This window comes from Humulus lupulus, chromosome 2 (genome assembly GCF_963169125.1).
Source record: "Humulus lupulus chromosome 2, drHumLupu1.1, whole genome shotgun sequence".
NCBI lineage: Eukaryota > Viridiplantae > Streptophyta > Magnoliopsida > Rosales > Cannabaceae > Humulus > Humulus lupulus.
The window spans coordinates 51291694-51304581 of NC_084794.1; the positions used below are offsets into that span (position 1 = coordinate 51291694).

The 12888-nt window shown below is 32.2% G+C and overlaps 1 protein-coding gene across 1 annotated transcript; it reads right to left on the minus strand.

The window, feature by feature from the left end:
* Nucleotides 1-4519: 4519 nt before the first annotated feature.
* LOC133817783 (glucan endo-1,3-beta-D-glucosidase 1) lies at nucleotides 4520-7563 on the minus strand. The gene is made up of 2 exons (XM_062250381.1): nucleotides 4900-7563; nucleotides 4520-4781 (listed from the first exon to the last, which is right to left on the minus strand). The coding sequence occupies exon 1, from the start codon at nucleotides 7277-7279 to the stop codon at nucleotides 5072-5074; it is 2208 nt and encodes a 735-aa protein (XP_062106365.1). The 5' UTR covers nucleotides 7280-7563; the 3' UTR covers nucleotides 4520-4781; nucleotides 4900-5071.
* Nucleotides 7564-12888: the final 5325 nt, after the last annotated feature.

Below are 12888 nucleotides of genomic sequence, written 5' to 3' on the forward strand. Positions count from 1 at the left end.
CACTTGGCTTTCGGTAGCTCAGGCATCCCTGCATAGAAACACTTATGTGAGTAGTAGCACCAGAATCTATCCACCAAGTGTTTCTAGATACTAAAGATAAATTAACCTCAGAACAGACCAAAGTAAGAAACATACCTTTCTTTGCACGCCATGCGTGATATTTTGTACATTCCTTCTTCACATGTCCAGGCTTGCCGCAAAAGAAACAACCTGTTGGTTCCTTATGTTGTTTCTTTTGCACTAGACCCTTAGCAGCTTCATTTTCACGCTTTCTTTTCTCGCCCTTATCCTTAGAGGCACTGGCCAAGTGAGCACTTTCAGTTTTATCTTGCTTCAACCTTTCTTCCTCTTGCACACAATGAGAAATGAGCTCGTTTAGAGTCCATTTCTCCCTTTGACAGTTATAACTGACTTTGAACTGATTAAAATGTGCAGGAAGCGATATCAAAACCATAAGAACAAGTAAATCCTTAGAAAGCTCAATCTTAAGTGCCTTAAGTTTTGAAGCAATTTGGTACGTTTCCATAATGTACTCCCTAACATTTCCTCGACCCTTATACTTCATGGACATCAAGGAAGCCAGAAGTGAAGTCATTTCAGCCTTATCATTTCTAGCGAAACGTTTTTCAATTGCATCGAGGAAATCCTTGGCCTTAGTGATCTCTTAAGATTCTGTGCCTCCGAAGGCTTCTAGAATGCATTGTTGCATGATCATTAGACTCATGCGATTAGAACGATCCCATCTCTCAAACTCCATCTTTTCATCAGGAGTGCTTTCTGTAGTAAAAGGTGAAGGTTGTTCTTGCCTTAATGCATAGTCTAATTCCATGCAACCAAGGTTTACAAGTAATTTTCCTTTCCAAGCCTTGAAATTTGTCCCATTAAGCATGGGAATAGAGTTAATGTTGGCAGTTATTGTAGTAGGAGTAGATGAATTAACTGAATATATAACAAAATAACAACAAACAAGCTCACATAAGAATCCATATAAAACAATAAAATTCAAATAATGGTTAATCCCATCTCAAGATACCAAACACATCATTAATATCAAGTCTTTGGACAGTAATATTAACTGTAAGCGGTACTCTTGTTGTAGCGAACAACCATTGACAATAAATTATGTCAAACAATATGTAATCTTTGGACTAACATATTATTCACACACAATACATTATAATTGTCACACATTTATCACCACAAGTATGTATGAAACTTGGCCAAATATTAACTCACTTTTGGGTTAGTTAATAAATGCATCAATTACATACACATTATTATCTTGATATTTTAATTGAATTAATCTACACAAAAGTGATCACTTTGGTGATATTTTGTTTTAATTAATTTAACTAAAATATTAGATATCTTTAATTAAATCCAAATCCAAAATCAAAATTTATTGTTACTGTATTATTCCAAAATTAATAAACTGTATATAAGAAATATATACAGGCAAGTTAATATAAGCAATTACTGTATTATATGCATACAAATATAAGCAATCCCAAATTCTCCTCAAAAGAACAGACATGATTACTTTTATATATATATATATATTCAGAACTAGTCCTTATATACATTAACAAAACAGATATACATATATACCAACTGTAATGCTAATTCTTTTACAATATATATGAAAGTTCATATCTACATAACTTTTATATACATTAATGAAATAAGCATAGTAGATATACAATTGGTATATATGTATATACTACAAAAGTTAACAAATATTCCATTAATTACATAACAGTAGATATATCTACATAATTTTTGAACAGTAGGATTAGAATTAGCACAGAATCGCATGAACTTTTATATGAAACACATATAGATATATATATATAATCTAAACTTTCAGTACGCATATTTATATATATATATATAATCTGAATAATTGCAGATTGTACCGGAGTACGCATATGCCATATATGTATATGTCATATATTATCAGTACGCATATGCCATATATATATGTATATGCATACAGGCATATAGTAATTAACAGAAACAAAACTAAATAATTGCAGAAGATAGTAGAAGATCATAACACTTTAACAGTAAATCCTCAAGAATTAATTTAAACCTGGCTCTGATACCAAATGTTAGAATACTATAATCTGAATTTAGCCCTAATTAATTCAAGAGAATCAAACAATAAATAGCCAAAGGTTAGCGGAAGCGTACCAAAGTCCATTGAATCGATTGTACAAGGTTATGATCTTTCGAATTTGCAGTCAAAACTTTTGAGAACCTTAGTCTCTTGATGATGGGGATTCAAGAGTAAAAAGATACGTTCTGCAAATTGGAGACCATTACCTCTTTATTAATAACTGACAAATCAGTAACTAATCTTTATTTACTATTTCTAATTTGGCCCCTCATCAAATCAGAAATTGCCTTTATGGTATCCACATATTAAAATCATGACAAACATGCCCTTAAGTCATATACTTTATTTCAAAATAGATCACATAATTTCGACTCATTTATATGATGACCCAACACACATTTTATATATACAATTGTGACCCAAATAAATAAATTTCTAACAAGAATGACCAAAAAGATCCACATCCGACTTTTATGAATAATTATTATAGAAAGTATATATAAAAAAATAAAAAATAAATCATCCCATTGACACTTATTTTTTCTTTTAATGAAAAACAACTCAAACAAAATAAAAAACAATAAAAGAAGAGAATGATCAAATATGTTGTACAACTAATTAAGCAGCACAAGTTTTTAGGGAAAAACAAAAAAAAATGAATAGTCTAAAGTGTGATCGTGTATTAAAAAAAGAAGGAATAGAGAGAAGAGTGTAGAAGAAAAGTGGGAAGAGATTTAGGTTGAAATTAAAAATATTAAAAAATACAAATAATCATTACAAAGTATACGAATTAGAAAAAAAAATATAATTGTAATATGTAAACTTAAGTTACCTTATAAACAAAAACAAACAAAAAAAGAATAGTAAAAATGTAAAAACTGACGTGTGGCAGTAAATATGTTGAAATTGTATCATTTTTGGTACTTTATGTAAAATTCTCAAAAAAAAATGTAGCTTATAAAATTTCTACTTTAATCAAGGGTATTTTTGTAACTTACGAATAATTTATTCTAATTATAAAGTAAAGTAAACACATCAATAGGAATATTGGTGATTCTGATTTCGATTCCTACAAATTAATTAAACAACTTATTTTGACTCCAACTTAGCAATCCAAATGAAGGTCAATCAAGCTACTAGTAATTCTGATTGTACATCATTCTGACTAAGTGTAAGTAAACGAATCATACTTATATTGATAATAATGTGCTATAATTGGCAATAAATTAAAGATTATTTTTTAAAAAAATTAACTTTTGCATTTTTGAAATGGAAGAGTGAGAAATTGGAAAAGGGAAAAAAATTAGGATATAAAGTAAATGCGCTATATTAATAAATATTCAATTAATATTATTGAAATGAATGTAACCATTTGGCGGGTGGTAAATAAAAGTGATGCAGACATATTATATTTACATATTTTTTAGAAAGTAACGAAGCACAAATTATTGCATGATGTGAGGGAGTGGGTACAAATGCTCGACTAGGGAAGGCACGAAAGTACTAGTCAGCTATTATTGTCAAACTAATAAACAAATAAACTAAACTAAGCTAAATCAAATGATTGACATATGATTAGTAGTTTGCCAATTCCAGAGTGTAGTTTCAATAACCATAAAATGCATTACTTGTATGTGGTAGCTCTAATGTAATAGAAAACGTGTTCAAGATGCATTATATATATATATATATGTTGTAAAGAAAACTTCCTCTTACATTAAATCAATACATGTCATTCAAAACATGTTTCAAAATGGAACATTTTGCTATAGTTTTAAAACAGTTCCATCTTAGGTTAACTGAAAATAAAAATGTATAATTTTGTTTATATTTAAAATTTATCTGAAAATTACACTTCAACCAAGTTTTGAGTTATTAAGGAATAGGCCTGTAATTTCACCAGTTTGAACTTTGAAACATAATTTGAGTAATATGCCACTTAAGTTGGCTCAGATTCTGGATGCGACTGTGTAATCCAACCTTTAATTATTATTGTGCTAAAAATGTAATGCACAAAACCTGATCTGAGATTAATATTATTGAGGCATTGATGGTTCTCATTTTGGCCACCATTTCCAGTACAGTAGAATAAGGAGTATTACCCTTTTGCTACATTGCTAGTTTATATTAATTTCACTGACCAAGCTTGCTTTCTATTTATTTTTACAAATTAAATAGACACTAATAGTAAACAATTTTTTTTTTCCGTCTACCTGGATTTGGCAATGAATAACATAAAAACATTCAAACGAACAATTGATAAAAAGAACTTCAAATGGCCATCTCAACCACGTGAAAACTATCAAGTGAACTCTTAAATTTTTTAATTACATTTGCACTAACAGGGCAGCTGGGGCATAGAAACTTTAGTTACAGAACTCAAATTAATGGGAGAATTAGTTATCAGAAAGTGAAGTTTATTGGCAAAGCTTTGAATAGTGCAGGTATACAGTTAGCAAGTAACTGATAATTCTTGAGCAATTTAATATCTATCAGTATATGAAGGAGATGAGAACAATTACAGATACCATGACAGAAATCAGTGCTTCTTCTTCTTCTCATCATATTCAAGCCAAGATAAAGAGTTGTAACTAACCAAGTATTTATTGCTTCTCCCCATAAGAGTATTTTTTTTTATATACAACACAGGTCTATGCATCATCTGAGAATACAAATACAGAAAACAGAAAAGCATAGTTTAGTACCAGGCAAAGAGAAGTATTTTAATACAGATGTTCTGTTTAGATAACGATCTTATTACTCTTCAAACATATTCATACCAGCATAATCCACATGGACATAGTCAACCGAAAAAGGGTATAAAGTGATTAATCGCCAAACTTGTATAAATAGAAAAAGTAAATTCAGGTACTCTGAATATTGACTGCAAGTGTTCTTATTACTTTTTTTTTTCCCACTTCATCCCAACTGTGGTGCAGGCAGCAGCCATATTCAGTGACAGTAGTGGCCATATAAACAATATTTCCCTCCTCCTCCATACTCCTCATCTTCCCCATCTCTGCTGTGAATCCACCATAGAAGATTAGTGAGTGAGTTCCCATCATCATAACCATTCAAGGACCTAATCTTCTGCAAAGCACTTTCTTTATCATAAAGCCCTTCCAAGGCATAGACAAAGCCTTTCCATCCTTCTCCAACGCCTTCTCTTTGAAGAGCTGGTAATGTCCAAGTGACAAGCTCCCTGGCGAAACCAACATTAGAGAACAAGGCCTCAGTAATAGGCAACAAGGGTAGCACTTGAATTCCAAGCCTACACTCTTTCCAGGCAGGGGGTGCAAACCAAAGGCCACTGTCCCTTTTGTTAGACCAGAGAACACCCACCACCCTATTCTCTCTTGTGAAATCTTCCTCATAAAGTTTATCTCCCTCCTTTACTTGCCACCACATTTGAGCTGCCCCAATCTCCAATGCTGTAAGCATTGATCCAGTGGCTACAAGATGAGTGTCTCCATAAGCCAACCCCATCAAAGCTGCTGAATAGTAAGCATTCACTGCCTCACTCGTGCTTTCTTGATTCCTCCCATCTGCAAATTCAGTGAGTCCTCCAGCCCATGAGTGCAATTTATACAGGTCAAAGCATCTCAAACGTGGATAAACTGAGCTTGGTCTTTTGCCCAGGGTCATAAAATCTGCCATAAGGGAATAAGCTTGAGGCTTGTACTTCCTCCCCCAAGCTGGATCGATTTTCACAAGCACTGCAATCCCATAAAGAAAATAGCCTAGATGATAATGGTGATCATTATATACTCCAAAACCAAAATCTGCACCAGAATCCACTGCTCCTTGTTTAGTCACAATCCCACCCCATTTTCCATCAAACTGAAATCCATTCCCATTCAAACTCCCATCCAACCATGGCTCAATTGCATCTTTTAAGAACTTCTTGATCGCCGGAATCACCTCAAGAAAACACACCTCTTCAGCAATCAATGCCAACCTCGCCGCTCTTGCCACCAACTTGCCATAGAAATATGAAGAAGTTGTGGTTATTGCTGTAGCACTAAGCGCCTCCACATCTTTTTGCAGAACAGAAACAATTTCAGCATAAGATTCTTCTTTGACACCTCGAATTGAATGCCAAGTAACTGAAACAGGATCAGGCTTCAGCAGCCATGAATCACCAACAACACCAACAAGGTCACCATCAATACTTCTGTATTTGAAGTTTTCCAAAACAGTAGCATTACAATCATCACTAGAAAGAAGCTGAAGATGAAGAGGGTGAGCTAGCATAAGCAAGTCTCCCCACCCTTTCTTCTCCCATTTGTATTCCAAATGGAACGGCTTTGTCAATGCAGCCTCTCCTGATACAGGGTAGCAAGAACTGAACCGGTCCAACACCGCCTCGTATTCGGGATCAGAATCGGGCAAAAGGGCAATCCTTAAAATACCAGAAAATTCACCAGAAGTTATCGAAGAAAGGCTGTGAGTCAAACTGATTGATGATGATGTGTATATAAGCCAAGTCTGGTTATTGTTAAGCTTGACAGTGTACTTTGTCCCCGAGCTATTTGACGAAAACGATAGAATCGCATGGATGGTCGAGATTGAAATCGCAGTGCCATTAGAGACAGAGCAAGTCAGAAACGGGCTGCCCCGGACGAGAAAAAACCTTAGATTGGAAGAGGGAATGTCCAAAGTGACACTAAGATCATTGAAAGAAGAGATAACATGGCTTTTCTGCGAACCTGGGTTGGTGTTTCCGGTGGCGGAGATGGTGAGATCAGCCACATAAACTTGGTACAAGAAAGCTGAGTTGGAGAAGCGAGATGGGTAAGAAAGAGAAAGAGAGGAAGAAGAGGATTTGATGAGGTAGGGATGGAAGTACTCGGGCTGATCACCATTTTTGAGGACAAAGTTTTGAAAAAAAGAGTTGGTGGGAAGTGGGGACGAGAGGAGGTTGGGGGAGAAGAAGGCGGAAGGGTCGGGGAGAGCGGTGGACTGAACTTTGGGGAAGAGGAAAGGAGTGTTCTTTCCTGGCCTTCGGAGTGGTGACATGTTGGGAGATTCAAGAGTAGGAGATGGTGATGATGGGTACTCAGGTTGAGGCTGATCAGGGGGTTTATGAAGCTTTTTGCGAGGTTTTTTGAAACTCTTCGTAACCAGGGTCTTCACTCTCCTCCTCAATTTTTTTAACATTATAATAAAATATTTTATTATTATAATAATAATGGCAAATTCCTTTAAGGAAAGTAACAATGATATTTCTGAAAATAATAATCGGTTGATATTTGTTGGAGGGAAACTAGGAGGAAATGGAGGAAGGGTATGCAGTAACCAAAATTGACCCAAAATTGGTTGATGCTTAGAGGTCTTATCGAAGTTGAAGCATATTTATGAAATGACCCAATTGGAGAAATGGTGGGACTTGGAAGAAGAAGAAGCTTGGATGAATTTGAAGGGAAGATGAGGCCTTTACTTGGGGTTTAGTCATTACACCAATGCAAGGGATCATTTGTTCTTTCGATTATTTCATTTTGTTTTTAATAATTGACAATGTAAATGTGTGAAGAAAAGGATAACATAAAATGCTTCATAGGTAAGGAATTGTTATGAGTAGTCTGCGTGAAGGTGTTTCTTTTTTGAATTTAGATTGACATTAAATTTAACGCGGTTATACCACTTTGTACATATATGAACTTAGATTTAATTCCTCATTGAATAATAGTTATGTGGGATTTGGTGAATTTGTATTGATGGGATTGAGAGGAATGATATACTTATCTATCTTACTATGCATTTGCTATAAACAAATCCTAGTAGTTGTAGTCGTGGACTCAACACTTTGGATTGGGTTTGGGGTTGGCCTTAACCAAGGGTAAGCGTTTACCACTTCACCAATTCCAAATCATTGCTAATAATAATAATAATAATAATAATAATAATAATAATAATAATAATAATAATAATGCAACTCCCATATGGCTACATCATACTTTTCTTGTGACAGCAAGGAATAATATATCTTCTCATCTCTCTTCCATAGTTAGTTGCATTTGTCCATCTTCAAAATTGGCTTAATAAACGTTTTTCTTACTTGACTTTTTGATGAGCCCTCCAAATTGGACACGAACACAAGCAATTTGAAAAAAATAATAATAATGTCAAGAGAAATATATATATATATCTATTCTATATAATAAGTGTGTAGATAACGAAAATTCTTAGTTTTAACGGATTTTTATTTTTTTAATGTTAACTTTAACGGAATATTCTTATATTTAACAGAATATTCTTATATCTAACGGTAGTTTGTAAATACTTAAACTTAAATAAAATAAAATAAATAATTAAAAAATTAAAATAAGATATTTTTGAGATATTTTACAATGATAATTTTAAAAAAAATAATAAATAATTAAACAAATTAAAATGTGATATTTTTTTTAGATATTTTACAATGATAATTATTTAAAAATAATAAAATTATTAAACAAATTAAAATATGATATTTTTTAGATATTTTACAATGATAATTATTTAAAAATAATAAAATTATTTTAAAAACTTAAATAAAATTTAATTAAACTTAAACTCACTTATTAGAATAATATCATATTAAATATATAATATAATCTACTGTTAATTAGTAATAAATTCTTTTTTTTAAAAAAAACTAGCAAGAAACTTAAATTTAAAATACATGTATAATATTTAATATTACATTAAACATATAATATATAATTGTCACTCTCAAATTCAAAAACAAGAACAAACATAAACTTAAACAAAAATAAATAAATTATTTAATTAAAATATGATATTTATTTGAAATTTATATGACATTAATATAAATTTAATAAAAATAATTAATAAATTCTATAAGTAAAACCAATCAAACGTACATATTGCACGTTGTTTGTATCTAGTATATATAATAAGTGTGTAGATAATGGAAATTCTTGGTTTTAACAGTTCTTTTTAATTTTTTTTAATGTTAACTTTAACGGAATATTCTTATATTTAACATAATATTCTTATATTTAACTGTAGTTTGTAAACACTTAAACTTAAATAAAATAAAATAAAATAAATAATTAAAAAATATATATATGATATTTTTGAGATATTTTACATTGATAATTATTTAAAAATAATAAATAATTAAAAAAATCAAAATATGATATTTTTAAGATATTTCACAATGATAATTATTTTAAAATAATAACTAATCAACCAAATTAAAATGTGATATTTTTAAGATATTTTACAATGGTAATTATTTAAAAATAATAAAATCATACAATTTATAACTTAAATAAAATTTAATTAAACTTCAACTCACTTATTAGAATAATATTATATTAAACATATAATATAATTTATTGTGAATTAGCAATAAATTGTTTTTTTTTTAAACTAGCAAGAAACTTAAATTTACAATCCACGTATAATATTTAATATTACATTAAATATAATATATAATCTTTTGTTGTCACTCCCAAATTCAAAAACTATAACAAACATAAACTTAAACAAAAATAAGTAAATTATTTAATTAAAATAGGATATTTATATGACATTAATATAAATTTAATAAAAATAATTAATAAATTCTATAAATAAAACTAATCAAATGTGCATAATGCACGTTGCTTGTATCTAGTATATATATATATATACAGGGGAATTCTCCTATAAGAGCTTCACTTTAAGCTCTACCGGTAGGGCTCTCAATGTTTACAACCCGTGAACAGTTTTCGACACGATTTTTTTTTTATGACCGTGTATATTGTAGCTATTTAGAGCATCCTGCAAATTTTCAGAAAATTTCGAATAGCTTATAGTACCGAAAACTAGGTTCAAACATGTTGTTGCACACGTGACTAATTTTTTTTATACGCGTGGAAAACAACATGTTTGAACCTAGTTTTCGATACTGTAAACTATTCGGAATTTTCTAAAAATTTGCAGGATGCTCCAAATAGCTACAATATACACGGTCATAAAAAAAATCGTGCCGAAAACTGTTCACGGGTCGAGAAACACTGAGAGCCTTACCGGTAGGGCTTAAAGTGAAGCCCCTATAGAAGAATTGTCATATATATATATAGGGAGCGATTACAACGCATCCCTTTTTTTGCAATATCGGTGCATCCTTTTTCTATTTTGGCACCTGAATAGTTATAATCCCAATTTTTTTTATATGATGGTGTACATTATAGCTATCTAGAACATCCTACAAATTTTCAAGAAATTCTGAATAAATTATGGTACCAAAACAGGGTCTAAACTGTCTGTTGTACGCGTGCCTATTTTTTTGTGTACGAGTGTAAAATTTGACAGTTTGAACTCTGTTTTCAGCTTCGTAAACTATTCAGAATTTCTTGAAAATTTGCAGGATATTCTAAATACCTATAATGTACACCGTCATATAAAAAAATTTGGGATTATATCTATCCAGGTGCCGAAAATAGAAAAAGGATGCACCAGTGTTGCAAAAAAAAAGGATGCGTTGTAGTCGTTCCCTATATATATATTTAAATCTTTCAATATATTAAATTTTAAAAGTGAAATTTTACACTATATGCATCATAATATAGTTAAATTTTTTAACATGCCATCATAAAAATTCTCCCACTAATGTGCCCCCTCCCATATTTTGTACAAAAATACCCTCATCAGTTAAAAATAAGGGAAATTTAACACTTCACACATTTCTCTCTCTATCTCTCTCTCATCCATCATTTACAGTCATTTTCACAGCAACCTAAATAGCATTGGAATATACTAAAATCGGTGAAGAAATTGGACTGCTCAGATCTGGAAGTTTCATTTCAAGTGAAGAAATTGTCATTCTTGGCGTTTTTGAAGAGAAAAAATCATGGGTAAGTATCATTTCATTCTATCTACTTGTGAATATTAAATGCCATGGTTAGATATTATATTCGAACTGTTTTGGTGTTGAGTGTGGTATTTTTTCTGCATTTTTTGATCTGTTCTTCGAATCTGGAAATATGTGGGTGCCATTCAAAATCAATAGTAAATTGATGGCATTTCAATGGTACATCGATGGAATGTCGATGTTGGGGCGAACATCTAATGTAGATGTTATTTTTTATATAATATCGATGGTATATTGATGTTGAATCGATGTCATATATGTTAATTTGGTTCAGCATCGATATACCATCGAAATAGAATCGCGTACAGATGGCGACCATCAGCATCGTTTATGCATCGATGACATTTCAATGGTACATCGATGAAATTTCGATATTGGGGCGAACATATAATTTAGATGTTATTTTCGATATAATATTGATGGTATATCGATGCTGAATCCATGTCATATATGTTGATTTGGTTCAGCATCGATATGACATCGACATACCATCGAAATGGAATCATGTACAGATGGCGACCATCAGCATCGATTATGCATCGAAATGTCATCGATGTTGAACTGCAATACAGATTTACATAGGCATCGATTCATCATCGATTACACTTTATTTTTATAATTTTCTTATGCTTTATTTTTTTTGTAAATTTGCAGGTTCCAGAGTTAATATAATTGTTTCTTACAACGGTGTTTGGGAACGGAAATGAGAGAAATTGAATTTCAAAGCTGGTTTGAACACTATAATATACGTACCAATTGATGTTGGTTACATAGAATTATTGGAGAAGTTGTATTGAAAGCTGAAAGTGGATAGGTCATTGTTTGAATTAAAGTTGGAAGTGTCGTTTACATGCAATGATTTTAACATAGATCCCATTGAAATCACGAATGATGAAGGAGTTAGTGCTCTTATTCTTGACAATTCGAAATCCTTAAGACATCGAGTTCCTTTATGCATGAGTTCGATTGCAAAGAACATTGCTCTTCTTGATCCATCTGCTAGAGCGGGTGTTAATATGGAAAATCATAATCAATCCTACACGGCTGTTCCACAAACAACTCCTGGGCCAAGTGTATGCATGGGAGGTCCTAGTCAAAATGAAGCTTTTTTTCCCCAACAAATCTCCCGCATGATGATGGGTATGAGTATGAGCATTATGTCAATGACGATCCAGTTGCCCATTTTGGTGATGATGATGAAAGAGTTGAGGGGTGCAGTAGTTCTAATGATAACTCCGAGGATCGGTTGTCGATGCTACCTCTGATGCAAGTAGATAATTTAAATGTATGACCCTTGCCAAGTCGTCAAGAAAGCCAAGGACAGAGGACTCCTGGCTCAGAGAACAGTCGTCCAACTACACAAGACGATAGAAATAGATGGAGTTCTCCGACATATACTGCTGAAGATATCCCATGCCCCTCTTATGTTATCCCAACGTTATCTAGAGTGAGTTGTGGAGTAATAGAAGTTGGGAAGGTTTATCAGAACAAGTTAGAGCTGAAGACGAAGGCACACTTGTATGCAATGAAGCAGAACTTCGAGTTTGTAGTGAAGAAGTAAAGTACTGAAGTTTGGTAGTGGGTGGAGATTGAGGGGGAAGAGAATGCCTAAATCTGATATGTTCGAGATAACTCGTTTCACCAATAAACACACTTGCTCACTTGACCTCCGACACAAAGGCCATCACCAAGCTGCACCTTGGGTTATTGGTCAATGCATAAAGAAAAAATATCAGACTGGATCGAATGCGTACATGGAAAACAACATAAGAGAAGACATTAAGAATGATTATGGCATTGAGTTTTCATATGGAAAAGCTTGGAGATGCCGAGAGAAGGCTCTTTCTTATGTCAGAGGGACACTGGAAGCATCCTACCAGAAGTTACCATCATACCTGTTCAT

Excerpts from the sequence above, each read along its gene's own strand:
- LOC133817783 (XM_062250381.1), bottom strand. The coding sequence starts at position 7,279 with ATGTTAAAAAAATTGAGGAGGAGAGTGAAGACCCTGGTTACGAAGAGT.